General features: G+C 34.6%; 1 protein-coding gene across 1 annotated transcript in view; it reads left to right on the top strand.

Moving 5' to 3' along the window:
* Positions 1–238: 238 nt before the first annotated feature.
* SGCZ (sarcoglycan zeta) overlaps positions 239–18038 on the top strand; it is a 444274-nt gene continuing 426474 nt past the window's right edge. Inside the window, exon 1 of the mRNA XM_004696179.2 lies at positions 239–433. Coding sequence (XP_004696236.1) covers positions 239–433 — 195 coding nt within the window. The remainder of the gene's footprint in view (positions 434–18038) is intronic.

The raw sequence follows: 18038 nt of genomic DNA, 5'->3' as shown, positions 1-18038 counted from the left end.
GTAGACGTGATTGTAAAGAATATATATCTTGTAGAAATGTTAATCAATTAAACAAGTCTAATAAACAACTCTGATTTTAATGACTTGAGAGCTCTTGAAACATTTTATCACACAACAACTAATTAAGCACTCATTTTGTAACCATTACTGTTATATCTTTGGATTAAAACAACAACAACTTGGTTTTATTTTGAATGTGTGTTTTCTTTTCTTTCTTTTTTTTTCATTTTTTCCCCAGATGACACGTGAACAATATATACTAGCAACACAACAGAATCATCTGCCACGGACTGAGAATGCACAATTGTACCCAGTGGGGATTTATGGATGGCGAAAGAGGTGCTTATACTTCTTTGTCCTTCTGCTGTTGGTTACCATGATAGTTAACTTAGCCGTGACAATATGGATATTGAAAGTAATGAATTTCACTGTGGTAAGTACCACTATGATTTTAAACCTACTGCTTGCAGTTCAAACATAATTTAACTATATTGCTTTTATTCAATGTAATTTTTACTTAAGTGCATAGCTTGAGACTCCTAAATTGATCATTTCAAATCTTCATTCAATATGTTTAGTCATCCACTTTTATGATATCACTATGTGTCACTTGAGTGTTAGAATTTAGGTCATGAGAGACTGTAGCCTTTCAGTTCATTAGCAACTTTCAAACCCCTTAAGCAGCAAATATTAATTATTGCTTGTTATATCTGGGGATCTAAGAGATTAAAGCTGTATTTAGCAACAATATTTCTATCTAGATTTATGTTATGAAACAGTGATGACTGTGAAACAATATATGTGGAGCGTTGAAATCTGTATCTTGCTTTTAGGTAACATACCGCATGGCTGAATTTAAACTTTGGAATTTTTCCTGTGTAGAGAGATAGTGTTGTTATGAGATAGTGCGTTTTCTCTAATAGAAGATAAATAAGAAATCAAACCTCTTTTTCATGAGAATTAATAAGTTGATAATAAAAGTTGATTGTTCAATTTGTGCTATGCCATTATAAATAATCTAGATTAATAAAATTTGCCTGAGCTTCTTGAACCTGTATTATAAGCCAATGGGTAACTCAATGGAAAAATTAGTTGCTTCAGCAAAATTTGTTGGCTAAGTTTATATTTTCTGATAGAATATTAAAATTCCTAACTATGCTTTGAAATGAGCCTGACCTTGTGTGGAGACCTCCATTTATGCAGGTATTTTCCACTTGTTGACCAAGTTGCGATTATTCGTTAGAACTTTGCATCCTCAGGAGTGAGTCTAAAGCTGTCTAGTTAAACTCTATTGAGAAGCCTATACTGGGTTTTAAATCTTTTATTTTACTCTTAAGACTATAATGTAAAAAAAAAAAAAGACTATAATGTATTAATTGAGTGACAGTAGTTTCTTTCTGACTTTACTTGTACCCAATTGCAACTCAACACAGAATCCAGGAAGGGACAGGTACATATCTCACTATCACCGCTTGACACCTCTATTGTCACATGTCCAAAAATCTGGAGGCAGAATGGCTAACCGTTCAGAAAGCAAAACTCCTAATGGTGTGATTGATGATATAGTTGTGTGTATGTGGAGAAATTTGAGTTGGCTCCACTGGTTCCACTTTTAAATTTTCAATTCAATGTATACTTTGAAAAATGGTTATGAAATAAACAACTACATAAAGACAAATTCAACCCTGATGTCAAAGTAAAGATGGGCATGAGTCAGCCAGGTTCTGGGTTAGATAAAATAATTGATCATAGGGACAGATTCAGAAACATAGATCAATAAATTCGAGTATGGAAATGGATTGAAGTGTAAGTGGGGACAAAAACAGCAAATTAATAATTTATGAAATGCCCTGTTAGTGCAGCTGAACCTATGCTTTATCTCAGGGCTTGCCTCTGTTCTGCCTTTCCTTGTGGGCATATTTTAGCACTGATGTCAAGAGGGATCACAAAAGTTGCCCCCATGTGTCTGTTCTTCGAAGGTCTGTATCCATATTTTCTGCCTGAAGTCTGAGAGTCACATACCATATAAAAACGAAGTTTATATTGCGTGGGACCTTTTATGCTGCTGTAATTATTAGACAAACTAGCAGCTATGGCAGTAATGTTTTTCAGTCTGCTGATAATTTTTAAAAATTAACTATCATTTCAAAAGATATAAATAGTGTTTTGCTTTGTTTTATAAAACAAGTTTTGAAATTTGAACTCGGGTTCTATGTTAAGGTATCTTTCTAAAACTCATGAATGAAAAAGCCAGTTTGTTCATTTCATTGAGTCAGAATTCTACCAGCCGCAAAATCAAGGGGGTTTTCTGGTCCATTCATGTAAACTTCACAAGTATATTTTAATTAGAAAAAATATATTTAAATGCATGACTGCATGCCTCCCGCTACCATGTCCTTTGTCCTATGCTGAGTTCAAATCTGTAGAAGCCACTCAAGAGAAATAATGGAAAAAAATCACCTTTGTGCTCAAGATGATCCTCAAGGCCAGAAGGTTTCTGTCACCCGTGGAGTTATCTAATTTGAAACTCACTGGGCTAAAATGTGAACGCTCCCACCATCTTTGGGATGATCATTTCCTTTTCCACTGCAGTGTTGTTAGATTCCTTTGCGCTGGGTACCACTCAGAGTGATGCTTATACAACAGAATAAAACACTGCCCAGGCTCACACCATCCACATGGTACTTAGTTTTTGATTTTTCATTCATAGCCTGTGTTTTTTTTTTTTTTTTTAGCAGAATCAACTTTTATTTTTTATTTTTTAATTAATCAATTTATTGGGGCTCGTACAATTTATCACAATACATAGATCAATTGTGTAAAGCACATCTATACATTTGTTGCCTGTGTTTTTAATTTACAGAAAAGTTAGCCTTTTTTTTCCAAATCTGGAAGGAAAATCTTTCTTTATCCAAGCAAGCTATTTACATATAAGTTAAGTAAATGAAAATGGAACCTTGTAATGGCTATATCAATGTCATCACTGTAAGATAACACATTGTCTCAATACAGCAATCTATGACTATATTCTTCAGGGAAATTAAAAATTAATTAAATCATTGCAGATTTCAGTAATCCTAAAAATACACTTGCGAACATAGAGTAAGTTACATATTCTTGAAGAGAGATAATGTTGACTTATTTTACATTGCAGCAGTTAAAAATATATTTTATGTTTTCGCTGGTGCATTATTATTGTGTCCATTTGTTCAGCAAATACCAAAACTATTACCACACAACAGGAAGAAGCGGAAACTGATGAGTAAATTGTTTTTGGAGTATTATTGATTTATATAAAATGTATTTTATTTTCACATAACTGTTGCCATCCAACACATGGAAATATGTGGTTGCTAATATCTTTTACTTGAGCCAACTGGGCATGTGACTATTCTCAAAATAGTTCTGTATTCACCAGGGAAGGATAGTTTGCAACTTGTTTTATGATCCTTCTTGGAGTCGATTATTATGACATGATCCACACAGTTGATATAACCTTATTAATTCTTATTTTTCATTTTGTGAAGGTAACCTCTTGCACCGACCTAAGAAATGAAATTAGTTTATGCTACAAGGTGAACGATTTAGGACAGATATGAACAATAATTTCCTGACTGTGAGAGTTGATACCTAGATGTAGGAATGAGTTGGAGACAGAGCATTTGAAACTTCATTCTCTTGACATCACTCAAAACAGTTATTTGACCTTCATTGTTTGCTGACACACAGCCTGTGTGGATCAGTGTAAATGAACTGGTCTAGCAGGACGATCAAATGCAGACCTTCTACTAAGGCAATGTTGCTTTCTGGGCTCAAGAACTCAGTCTAAGTGAGTTATCTCTATATTTCAAAAACGATATCTTAAAATATTTATTTTAATCAGAAGGGTGTCAAGTAAAATTTCAAGGCACCAACTGCAGCATAATTCTATTAGATGTGTTAGCCAAAAAAAGACGAAGTAGTCTATTTATTGAGCAAGAACTCAGCAAAGTGATGAATACTACAAATGAAAATTTAAAATACCCAGATATTGGAAAACAATCCTAGATGCTTATATTATCAGTGAGAGAGTTGGTGAAAAGGAAATAGAAAAACAATTATTACATAGCACGATTTTCAACCTTAATAAAATAGGGATGGTTTTAGTTCAGACACATCTGCATTGTTGTAGTTTGTTTTCTAATATTTCTTTCATCCATTCATCCAGGAATTGATAATACTCTTCTTTGGGTCAGTGAATAAACCATTTCATTAAATTAATAGATAACATATAATTTTGTTAAATAACTGGAATATGCGCAGAAGACCCCACGCAATCCCCAGGAATATATAATGCTAAACGCCCATCACTTTTGAATGAACTTTCTTCTTCTTTTTTTTATATTCAGCTTGTTCTGATAGACAGCAAAACCGTTTCCATTGTAAATTGTTTTATGCTTCACTGGGAATATTTGGATAGACATATGCAAAGTCTGTAACACCGGCATTCCTTCGGTGCTATACGCTTCTCTTCTTCTCAAATATGATCAATATGACTTATTCAGAAGCACGTGTTTACAGGACCATCAGCCATTTAAGATAGATTGATCCTTGTAATTGCAGGAAATAGGGTTGTCAGTTTCTAATCTTTTACTTTTATTTTTACTTTTAGTGTAGCTTTCCAAAATTGACAGAATTTGGTGCTCAATTCAGTTTTTTTCCCCGTCTTAGAGCTATTCAACATTGAAATAAATTCACTAATCTTTTATTAAGTTTATTTCACTGGTAGTTAGAATAATTTCAGAAAAGGAACTATGCTTAACCCCATGTTACTGTATGTTAGCTTTTAGAATGTGCTGCAGTGTATGTTTTCTTTGCCTTAGACCGTGTGCTCTAACGCCTTGTCAAATGAATGACGACACACTCCCTCCTCGCTTCTGTGACTGTTTCCTTTCTCTCTTCTTAAATCCCCATCTCTAAGCTCGTGGCTTATTGTCCAACTCCTATTGAAATTTTTCTGATTATTATTAAAATTTCTTTTATTTCATCCTCTAAGTTATGTTGGAGTTTTTTCTTTAATAAGAGAAACATTCTTTTTTTTTTCCACTTCACTAATAGGTCTATTATTTTTAAAAAAGAAAAGAAGTGAAAAAGAAAACCTTTTATTGTACATTAAATAGGGGTTTACATTTCTGATTCTCACTTTGTGTTCAATCACTTAAACACCCTATCGAACTTCCCAACAGCTGGCCCTGCGCCACTTCTTCCTTCCCGCTTCACTCTCCCTCTCCCCCTTGTAGGACATTATCTACCCTTTCTTGCAAGTCAGCACCCAATTGAAGAATGTCTGCCTTCTAGCCTATTGATTTTCTTCCCTCAATCTCCCGCCCACTCTTGGTAGCCAGCATTATGCTAAATGGCAGCATAAAGCCAAATCTATCCTTGGAATGAGTTACTTCTCAATTTCATCATTTATCTTTAGTGACGAAAGCTATGTAATGCTAAAAGTCCATTACTTTTGAATGAACTTTTTTCTCTCTTTATATTCAGTCAGTTCTGATAGATATCAAAACTGTGTTTTCATTGTAAATTATTTTATGCTTCACAGAGAATATTTGAATAGACATATACAAAGTTTGAATCTGAAATAACGATGTTACATTGGTTTAAATTAATTTTTATTCCTCTTCTTAGTACAGTCGTAATAAAATGGTCTTACTTTCTATAACCTTATTTATCAGGTCCGTCTCCCCTCTTCCTAGAAACAGCGCAATCACATGAGGCCTAAATTTTTGAGGGTTTTTTTTGTACAATTGTATACTGATAAGTGGAGTCCTTGTAGCATAGTACTTAAAGCTCTTGACTGCCACCCCAAAGTTTAGGCTGTTGAAATGCCCACCCACTCCTCACCCCTCCCGCACCACTACCAGAAAGCTGCAGCAGTTTGTTCCTGCAAAGATGTAAAGCCTTGGAAATCCCAGAGGGGCATTTTACACTGTCTATAGTGTCCTTATGAAACGAAATAGATTCAATATCAGTGGGTTGGGTTTGTGTGCAGTAGCATAGAACTTGTAATTAATACTCATCTTTGAAATTGCTGGAATTGAAAACCAACTAACTCTTCATATCCCTCTCAGTTTGCTCTTCTACATATCCACCATGTTACAGGAAACATCGATGTAAGCACAAGGTTCTAGTTTCCCCAATTTGTTTAAGGCCTAATGAGCACAGGTAATCCTTCCCCGAACAATCCAGGTAGTTTTTATTAATTTCCTCAATTGAAGAAGCAGTTGTCTTTACTAAATATGATGTTCCATAGTTCTAAATTAACTCTGCATTTTAAATAAATACAAGGGGAGTAGGCTCAAACTTGATTTTGTATATCAACAGTAGAGAGAGCGCTGATCATTAATCCACTAAGTTTATGGTAACATTTTATCCTACTAAAGAACATACATGTGATATATATTTAAAGTATAAATCATACTAGCACTGTTATCTTGCTGGAGAAATACACTTTATCAATATTTCCTAAACTTCTCTAGAGATAACATCAAACTGAAGAGTTTTCAAGAATAAAATTATGAGTTTTATCCCTCATTTATATATCAATAATCAATATTTATTTATTCGCAACCTGAGATAACGATCTTGCTTGCTGAAAGACAGGATGACTTGAGGGGATATCTGATGAAGATCAAGATTTTAACCATCAGTGTGGATTAAAAATCAATGTAAAGACTAAAATTCTAACAACTGACAACATATTATAATCAGGGAGCAGATCTTGAATATCCACCATCTGTCGGGATGGCGTTTTCTTTTGAAATGTGCTGTGGCAAGTCTACTCTGTCCTCTGGGCTCCTTTAGTTGTAATCGACTTGATTGTAGTAGGAAATCATAACTTAATCTCTGGTGACTAAAATAAAGGTGAAAAGGTTCAGTAATTATAGAAATTGGGAAAAGAGAGGAGTTTTACACAAATCATGCATAACGGCAAAACAGGAGTGCAAGTTTTGCTTTCGTTTCTCCCAGATTTTGTAGAATAAGGTATCAACATGACTTTTAAAAAATTCTAATCTTGATGCTCTTTTCAGTATATTTTCTTTCCTTCTCAAATATTCAAAGTTATTTCATAATCGTTTGCCCTCATATAAAAAATACATTGTCTCACTGTAAAGAACTACTCCATAGAGGTTTTCTGGCTGTCCTCATAGGGAATCATAAATCTAGGCCTTTGAATTGCTCACCACTGATCAGTTTTGTACTACAAACCTTAGTATTAGTACTTGATTACAAACAAAATAATCAATGAATCGTTCAAACTTTGAAAATGCATTCCAAATATTACTACCGCTCTGAAGTAGGCAGAGCTAGCAGAGCTAGCATTAATTTTAAATTATTAATAGTGTAGCTGTTACTAATTGTTCCTTAGTAAAAAGGACAATGCTTTCCAGAGACCATTCCTATGATTTCAGTCTACGTAGTCTTCACACCTGTTCGACTCCAGTTTTCTGAGTGGAACCTAATGGACCAGAAGGAGAGACCATTCTGAAGATGATTGAGGATCACGGTCCAACTTCCTGGGCTGCCACTTCTGCTTTCCCAGTTCATTCCTCAGCCTGAGCATCCTGGCCCTCAACTCCTACCCAGAAGGAGCCCCACCTCCTGCAGGCTGTTAGAGCTCCCTGGGTGGATGCCGGCAGTGGGGACCTGCTGGGAAATCACCCGGCCAGCACAGCCCCTCAGTGTGGGGTGTGCAAATTTATTACAGAATTGATGAGAGTGAATGATAAGAGTTAATGTTGCAGGACTGCTTCCATTATTACCCTCTGTTTGCCCCTCCTCATAATTTCCTGACAAATTGCCCTCCTCAGATGAAATCTTTCATGCTTAGTCCGAGCTCAGCCGTACATTTTTCTTTCCTTGCATTTGCAAGGAATAGCCTAATCATTTCTATCAAATAACTACCCAGTGGATTAAAGACTTCTTTTTACTAAAGAAAAAGCAAAAAGAAAGTCTGAAAATCGTGGAGTAAGGTACATCACCCCCTACATGCTGAGTAAAGACGAGGGTCAGCTAAAAGGGGATGGCTCTGGACAGACGGGACTGACCCGGCGCTGCCCCCACAGCTCAACCAGAAGAACGAGGGGGAGGATGGGGAGAACCGGCCAGCATTCCGTTCTGTTGCGATGAGGCATCTCCCTTTCAAGGGCACCTAACAATCACAATATTCTATATGTGTAAGTGAAGCTAATTAGAGTACCAGTTGTTTTGTAACAGGAAAGGAAGAATTAAGAAATTATCATTGGGATAAAATGTTAAAGAAATTACAGACCCCCTAGTTAAATCGTTTTATAGATTTTTATGTGCTAAAACTAGAACGTATTTTAGTGTAGCGCCTTTTACATAAAAAGAAGACTGAATTCAGAAGAATAAATTCATTCCTCATGTGGCTAGTTCAAAATTAGAGCATAGACTTAATAGATTAAAGTATGTTCTAATTAAGGTAGGATATGTATGTGTTTTCTGATTCATAATATTCAGGGTCAACTACATCTTCTGGGAGCCCTGGTGGTACATGAGTTAAATGTGGGCCTGCTTATCAAAGGGGCCCAGGTCAAACACACTGGTCAGTTTGTAGAAAACAGATAGACAGTCTGTCCGCACAGGATGTAGTTTAGCCAGGTGTAATTCTACTGTTACCAGATTTGATGTTTACAGCAAATCTAATACTGTTTTAACCTTACTGGGCAAGGATTAAGATGAATTTATTCATTTGAACAATGATAGCTTTATAGGCTTTTTATGGCTATATTCAGAGCCTGTCCTCAGGCCAAGTAAATATTGGTACGATAAATTATATGCAGATTTAGTTAGCAATTTTATTTTGACCCTTAACATTTTAAAGCTTTCCTCTAAAGTCCCCAGTAAAGCCACTTTGCCAATAACTACCCCATGTTGAAACTGTTTATAGAAGCTGATAGTTGAACCTGTGAGCTGTCCGACTATTTCCTTCCAGAAAACCGTGGACTGTAACACAGCTGCGAAAACGTGCTGCTTGTGTTATTCAACCTGTCTTATTTATTCCACAAGTGGCTACACCACTATAGAATTACACGTCTATTTGTCTCCAATTCGTATGCTTTTGCCATTAGAGCACTTCTTTTTGTTGGGCTTTAGAAATATTAACATTTGTTAAGCTGCAGTTCACTCTGATATCCCCCTTTAACCTTTCTTAACCTGCAGCTTAAAAATAAGTAAATTGCTGAAGCATATGAGCCTCTATTAAATTCTTTGAGTAAACATCAGATTTATCTTGTGAGGTTACCTTTTTTTTCCATTTAGGGAAGAGTATTGTTTATAGGTGTGAGTATTATCTATGTGTGTGTATGTGTTACTCATCTGTGTATTCGTATGAATTCCTAATCAATGATTTATTTTCCATGTGTCTTAGTATCCACGCATTTTATCTTAATATCAATAAACAGCATTTAAACAACCTTTAGAAATAGTATATTTCCCCAATATATGCATTTTAATCAGTATGGATTACAATTCAATGTAGAAAAAAAATGGTCCACATAACTGGACCAGTAGGTAACATATGCACAGAGAAAAGATTGATGTCATCAAGGATTTTGTCTAGTTGAAATTCACAATCAATGCTTATGGTAGCAGAAGTCAGGAGTTCAAACAATGGATTGCATTGGGTAAATCTGCCTCATCAGACCCCTTTAAAGTATTTAAAAGAAACAAGTTTCCTTTAAAGACTCGGGTGCACCTGACCCAATACATAGAATTGTGAATCACTTCACCTCGATGTGAGAGTTGGGTATTTAATACAGAACAACAAAGAAAAGGCAATGTCCTTGAGTGGTGTTGGTGAAGATTACTGAAAGTACAGGCACTGCCACAAGAAAAACCAAATCTGACTTGGAAAAATTACAGCCAGCATGCTCCTTAGAGGCAAAGATGGCAAGACTTTTCTCACATGTTTTGAACATAGGACCAGGAGAGACCAGTCCCTGGAATAGGACCTCAAGCGTGGTAAAGTAGAAAGGAAGTGACAACGAGGTAAGCCCTCCTCAGCAAGATGGATTGACCAGGTGGCTGCAGCAATGGGCTCAAATGTAACAATTGTGCGGAGGGCAAGGACAGGGCGGTGTTTCTTTCTGTCCTACGTACTATGTTTAGGATTTGAAACTGATTCGGCAGCGCCTAACACCAACACTTTGTATGTTGAATTTTCTCTTTCAATTAACCAATTTTGTTTGGTTTTAAAAGTCTTCATTCGTGATTGAGGCCTCAAAGATATGTTGAGTTTATAATTTTCAAAGGTCGTTGTTAAGTAGTTAATGAGCACAAAGTAATATTCAGTATTAAAAAGCTTTTATACTTTATTTACAGTTAAAGGAGCCCTGAAAATGGTAAGAAACACTTAAAAAGCAGCATTGGAAAAGAGGTAAAAGGGAACAAGTATCCCTGAAGCAATATTCTAGGGGCTTTAGAAAAATTGCCTTTAACATTTAAGAGACTCATTTTGGATTCCTGAACAATATACCTCAAGTTCAGCCATCTGTCTGATGGTGGAGGCTTTTGTGCTGATGGTTGATGTGATACTATGCAGGTGTCAATGGTACTTTCAAACTAAGATGGGCTAGGAGGAAGGCCAGCCAAGGCAAACCCTGTAGAATCACAGTAGGCCAATAGGGTTGTACATGAGGCTGCCATGAGTTGAGTTTTGACTTGGCCATCGCTATAAGAAACAGCAATGCCATACAGATGACCATCTCTAATTATAAAATAAAATATTCCCTAATTTTATATAGTTAATAAGTGACTGAGTTCATATTTGAATCTTTGTTTCTAACAAAGCAGCCCTAATTTACTTTAGTTTCTTAGAATTATTTCTCTGTTGGTATAATTTGCAAATTTGTCTAGGGAAAAGACAATTTTTTTTCTGCATAGGTTATATACTACCATTTGGCAATGATTTAATAAATTCACATCTAAGTATACATTTCGATAAAAGCATTATAGTGACTATCTTCTGCTTAATTTTGAAATTGGAGAAAGTTAATAATTCAGTGTCTCTCTTAACCTTATTTTATAGTTTGTTGGTATATATTTTTCTAAATTACTATAAATAGCATATTGATTTACAGTCAAACAACACAATTATGGTATTTTCTATAGCTTTTTCTCTTGTACCATAACTGCCGATATATTTATAGCTCTAATATCTAGATATTCAGTATTTTAGTGATGGTTGGGGGCAGTCAATGGTTATCAAAACCTTTTTCAGAAGAACGGTTGGCCCTCTGATTAGAGGGCAGTGGTTTAGCCAGTGGTTAAGAGGCAGAACCATAGTTAAGCACTGGGCTGCTCACCAAAAGGTGGGCACTGAAAACCCAACAAAATCCCTGTGGGAGAAAAGACCTAGAGATCCGCTTTTATAAATTGCACAGCCTTGGGACCTCTATGAGACGTGCTACTCGGACCTATTGACTCGATGACAACGGGTTAAAATCCACGAGAAAGCAATCTAATTTAGTTTGCTGTATGGCAGTGAATTGCATTAAAGTCAGGTGCCTTCTTGTTGTTAGTGCCACCAAGTTGCTTCGATCCCCTAGTGACCTTATGCATAGCAAAAACATACTGCCCAGCCCTGTGCCATCCCCACAGTTCTGATGATTGAGTCCTTTGATGAAGACATGGTGTCAATCCATCTCTTCACCCTTCCACTTTAGCAAGCATGATGTCCTTCTCCGGAACTGGTCTCATAAGATAAGTATTTTGATTTACAAATCATAACAAAATTAGACATTGACAATCTTAAATTTACATCTATGATACTTTTATCACTTCTTCAGGGGACTTTCCATGATATATTTTTCCTCTAGTTTCAGTGTGCTCCGTTGATGGTATCTTAGGTGGTACTATAGGATCCCTGTTGGCTTATTAGGTTATTCATTGGGCTGATAACCACGAGGTCAAGAGTTCAAAACCACCAGCCGCTCCACAGGAGAAAGATGAGAAGGTCTAATCCCATAAAGATCCAGTCTCATAAGCACACAGGGCAAGTTCTACTCTGTCCTAGGGTTCCTATGAGTTAGAATCAGCTCAGAATCAATTGATGACCGTAATAGCAGCAGGACTCTCTCATTTTAATGTATTAGGAAATTAAATATTTCAGGTATCTTCTGTATTTCAAATGTTGTCTTGAGCTTTAATAATTAAACTCCAAGCAAAATTTAACAAGTTCAGCCTCTCCACCGTCTGCACTTTCTTAGTCTCTCAAATGAAACAGAGGATTTAATTGGCTAGGTTTGTGCTTGAACAGGGCTTGGGGAAAGGAAATCTATATGATCTTTCCATTCTAAATTCTAGGGACCTTACATCTTTCCTGAGCTTTTTTCTGCCTCCTTAATGTAGATTAGAATACAAATAGAAATTATCTCACAGATAAATCTGAGTGCACTAATAATATCAAATGAGGTAAATTTTAAACGTAAAGAGAATCTGAGTGTCTCTGAGAAATTTTAAAAACATATCAGATATTTAAGACATTAACAAATAGGAATGGAGCACACATTGTTATTTTGAATTTATGGTTATTATTCTCAAAGAGATTTACTCTCTTTAAGGTCCTTAGAATATAAAATTATCTTTATATTAAATAAACACCTTTATTTTATTACATTCTTATCTATGATTCATAAATTCAATAAATATTGCATAGCAAAAAGGTAATCTATTGAAGACTACCATAGAAAAATTCACCTAAGGTGAACTGAAATAACATGGTTTGGAGAGAACATTTTGTGCTATATATCCATGACCAGTTGTAATAATCTAAGCTTTCATGAATCTATAATATCCATTCAGCTGAGTTATTTTTTTAAATTATCTTTGTAAAATCTACATTAAAAATATTTGAAAGCCTTACTAAAAAAATGAAATTAACTAAAAGAACAGGGCTTGGGAAAAGGAAATCTATATGATCTTTGCTTGGAGTTTAATTATTAAAGCTCAAGACAACATTTGAAATACAGAAGATACCTGAAATATTTAATTTCCTAATACATTAAAATGAGAGAGTCCTGCTGCTATTACGGTCATCAATTGATTCTGAGCTGATTCTAACTCATAGGAACCCTAGTTAATATAGTTATTAATGATGTGCTGTATTTTTGATCAAAATAACACTATCCTACTCCTTATAGTTCAAATTAAATTAAAAATAAAGCATAAAGACACTTAAAATTCAAATATTCAGTGATATCCTTTTCTGTATGAAATCAATTTATAACTCCATTAGTTAGATGCTGAGTATTTTTAATATAAAGCTAATCATACTTCCCACAGTAATATTCTGGTAAATTACCTGTGGTACCTGAAATAAAATTTATTATTTCCATTTCAATGATTAAGCTAAGAATTTTATTATATTTTATTATATTGACAATAATCTCTCTTTTGAAATGGTGTACTTGAATTATATTTTAACCTTACCAACAAAAGTACATTATTAATTAATTAATTCACTACTTAATGCATGAAGAATAAGATTTTTCAAATCCTAATTGCTGAGGGATAATGTTTACTTGGTTAACAATATAATAGACAGTATGACATTTGATCTTTTCTCACAGAATCAGTAATGAATGTATCAAATTATTGTGGCAGTTTTATACTGTGGAAAACAATTAGGGTATACAAAAATATGTACTTAACTCTTTAAGATTAGAGATTAATAGACAAATAGGTTTGAAAAAACTCATATATTTAACTCAACATGTTCCCAGGAGTGGAACCTTTAGTGGAAACCTTAATGAGGAGATTATTTCATTGTTATTACAGAGCAATATTAACAAATAATAATAAATAATGAGTATTACTCACATATTACCTTTCTCTTAACTATCCAATGAATCCATAACCATTGTTATCCCTATTTAAAACTCACTACATTTTAGTTGATTCCAACTTATAGAAATCCTGTAGGAAGGAGTACAACAGAGAATAACAGCATAGACAAATTTCCAAATATGCAAATCTTCAAGGGAACAGATATACGCATTTTTGTCAACAGAACAATTGGTGGATTTGAACCACTGATATTGTGGTAACAGTCCAACTCATAATCCAATACACCACCAAGGTTCTTTTATTCCCTTTAGAGAATAAACTAAATTCACACAGAAAGTAAATGTTGGTGGCAGAATTGGAGCACAAACTTAGGGTTTTCTCTTTCTGTGGCTGTTTGAGGAAGATGGCATTATCTGCCCCCATAAAGATTTACAAACTCAGAGACCTACATATTATCATGATTTGTCAGAATTTACTTGATGGCAGTGTATTTTCATTTGGGGATTTTACTGTTTGTGCATATATTAATTCACTGAGAATACTTTTTATTTCTTGTTTATTAATTCATTCAATAATTAATTTTTAGATAGAAGATAGTGTTAAAAACTCTACCTAGCCATCTTAAGTTCACTAATAGTTGTTAATTACTGTTAAAGGTGAAAATGTTTTTTTTGTTTTTAAACTTAATTTTATTACATAAACTACCTTTATTAAGATTTCTTAAGGTCTAAAATTGATAGACATTTATAGCCTGTTAATTGACATATAAAACAACTTATAAGTTACCATTTGGGATGATGAATGTAATGGGCAAAGGTCATGATAAGAGAATGTTGAACAACCCCTTCAGTAACAATTGATTCAGGAATGCCAATGACTGACGGCTCCTCTATTTTTTGCCTCATTGTTAACTCTGGACCAACCAGTGTAAAGCTAAAATCAATTTCATACAATGCTAAGATTTTAGATGGCCACCTCTAGCTTCCATATGTCAACATCATCCAATCAGAACATTCCTTTTCCTTGTTATGAAACCTTTCTTTCTATGACTTTAGGTCCTTTAAACAAAAATGATATTATTTATTGTCCTAGTTCTAGCTTAAATAAATAGGCTTTGAATAAACAAAGGAAAGCTTCCATTTTTTCATTCATTTAAACTCAGAGCTTAATACAAATAAATTTGACTTGCCCTTTCTTTGACATCTTTGTTGTCTTGTTAATAATTTTTAAGTTAATTTAAAATATTAGTCTTAGTTCCTTGAAAATAACAGTAATAAACCGAAGAATCCATGGCCATGGTGGCTCAGTGACAGCTGCAAAAGCTCATCTTCCCAGAGATCATAGTTCCCTGACAGTTTTCTCAGCAATCCATTAGTTATAGAAATCCTCCTTTAAGCCAAAAATCTCTTAGGCCAGAAGAAAACTGAAAATTTGTCAGTTACACTTGATTAGTCTTACCTTTCAGAAATGACAGAATAATTTCTTATTAAACAATTATTTACATTAAGGTATATAAAAATGTAAACTGTCCCAGTTTAAAGTTCAAATCTCACCACATTTGGGAAATAATTATGTATTACTCAAAAAAATAGTGATGGGAAATGTTAACAAAAATAGAATTTATAGACAAATAAAAATATGATTAAGGTATAATTACAGGACAGATTTAGTGACTCAGATATTGAATTTGGTTTTGAATTTCTAGGATATATTTAAGAAAGAACTAGAAAAAGAAGCACTGATCATATGTGTATATTTTTTCCTGACTCATAATGGACTATGAGTTTTAATTCTTAGCTAAATATGTTCTGTGATTTCTCACATTCTGCCAAAAAATATCTAAAGGAAAAATGAAAGATGGTCAGAAGAAGCACAGTTTTTACAGTAAGTAAGCATCACTTCATGGATAGCTAGAGATAGAGATTTGTTCTCATCCCATTTAATACTTTTCTACCTGCTATTGTTCATCTATAATATGGCTCTATTTAACTAGTTTCTTCCAATATTATTATCTAGCCTTTATTTTTACCCCTTTGGTGAATGGCAAAGTATATTTTAAGAACTCAGCAGAGACATAATGAATAACTAAGAATGTCCAGGCTGCAATTATAATATATCACAATCCTAATAAATATATAAAAGATTAGAAAGAATATTTGAGACAATTTTTTGGAGCAGTTTGCTTCTAATGTTCTATAAAATGATAATATAAATTGAAACAAGAAATCAAAGTTTTCAGCAATACTAATAAACTTTGATTTTTAATTGTTTCTTGTAAAAATAAATACTGTAAGATAAAATCTAGAACACAGAACAAACATGTTAAAGTAAAACTGGTAAATCTAGTATAATGGGCTTTAGGACTTATATCTGCATTCAAACATTGACTTTCTCCTTTCCTACCTGAATAAAAGTGAACATAGTATTTCACAAATAAAATGGATTTCATGTTCTTTTTTTTTTCAGTAAATGAGGGTTATAATACCAAAATTACTTCTATTCTGTTGTTCAAGCGAGGAAAACAGCCTTTACAGGAAGACAGAGCACCCACTGTTGTTTCATAGTCTCTAAGAATATAATTCATTAAATAAACAAAATATAAAATCCATAAAGCAGCCCAAAGCTATAACAATGAATGCACACACATCAAAACAATGCCAAAATCTCAACAATGATCCTAATTAATGGAAAGTAATGGTACAGCTTTTACCATTATGTGGCAGAAATACCAACTGGGTGTAATGGACTCCTCAATCTAATTGTCTTATGGAAATAGCCAGAGAACATCCAAATCTGACTAAAGAAAGGGCTGTTTTCTGAGCGATCCTATGCTGTAGTGCTAGTGTAGGTCGCCATCATTGTGCTTTAGCAAGACTCGCAGGGAGCGGCAGCAGTGTGGGGAGCTGTAGAATGAGAAGAAAGGGGAGGGCCTAGACGTGTCCACATATAGACATTCCTGGCGTAGATACAAGTGAACTCGAAGTTGGTTCTTTTAAGTGATTGAATACTAGAATAGTTTGCCTTTCTCAAGTTGGAATGAAGACAAAAATTAAAGTAACTGGAAGTGTGTACCACTTGTTGTAGGGTTAATTTCTGGCTTCCTGGCCTGGTTGGTGGCTTTAGGTAGCAGTCAGACTCTCTGGGATGTGGCAGGATAAGGATTAGAATTCTAATCTTCTATAGGGTGTGGCCATTGTTTAACTGTTCATTCAGCCTCTCAGTATATAACTTAGAAAAGAATCATGTCGATAAACAGCCAGAATGGAAATGTAATGAAATTCTGCTGTAATCTAGGGCCATCAAATTGGCTCAGATTCATAGCAGTCCTATTAATTTAGTTCTGTTTAGGCACACCTACATAGCTGTGGGTCGCAATCAAACACAGACTCAACACCATCGAGTCAATGTTTCTATAGGCCCCTATTGGACAGAGTAGAAGTGCCCCTGTGGGTTTCAGTAGATGTAAATCTTTAGAGAAGCAGAAAGCTGCCTATTTCTCCTGCAGAGTTTCAGAGGAGTTCAGATTACTGACCCCACAATTAACAACCCAGATGGGAATCCACAATGCCACCAGGGTTCCTCAATAGTGTTCTAGCCTCGCCTGGTGAAAGTGATAGTGAATAACTAGAAGCTTGTGCATACTCCAGAGAATTGGACATTCCTTAAAATGAGAGCAATTAGGGCACTCATTAGAATTTGAATCTATGAGCAGACCTCAAAGTGAACAACTTTAATTAGGAGCAGATGATACATTTTGAAAGAGATTCAGAATTATCTATGAGAAACTTTACAGGACTATGTCAGCAGTGGATCAATTGTACCACTTTTCATATGTCAATATAATAACCTATATATGTCACAAAAGTTAACTAATACATCAAGAAGCCAGGCAAGGCCATGAACATAAGCATAGTAGGCCAGATAGGATTCAAAAATAATGCTTAATAATATATCCTTTATCCCAAAATTTATACAGTGGCCTCACCTCTCTTTGAATTCAGATTGAGGATAAGAAATGACATAAAAATTGAGTTCAACCATGAATTGGCTTATTTTTGTCCAGATCTCAAATGCGACTATTTCAGCTAGTATATTGAGATAACTTTGTACATTTAAGGCGATTTAGCCTCCCTGACTCTTCATACCAACATTGTCAATAGTATAATTTGAGATATTTTAAGAAG

This window comes from Echinops telfairi, unplaced genomic scaffold (genome assembly GCF_000313985.2).
Source record: "Echinops telfairi isolate 266 unplaced genomic scaffold, ASM31398v2 ScPeMD7_9;HRSCAF=40, whole genome shotgun sequence".
Taxonomy (NCBI): domain Eukaryota; kingdom Metazoa; phylum Chordata; class Mammalia; order Afrosoricida; family Tenrecidae; genus Echinops; species Echinops telfairi.
The sequence above is the reverse complement of the archived record's forward strand: the minus strand, read 5'-3'. Positions and strand labels throughout refer to the sequence as shown.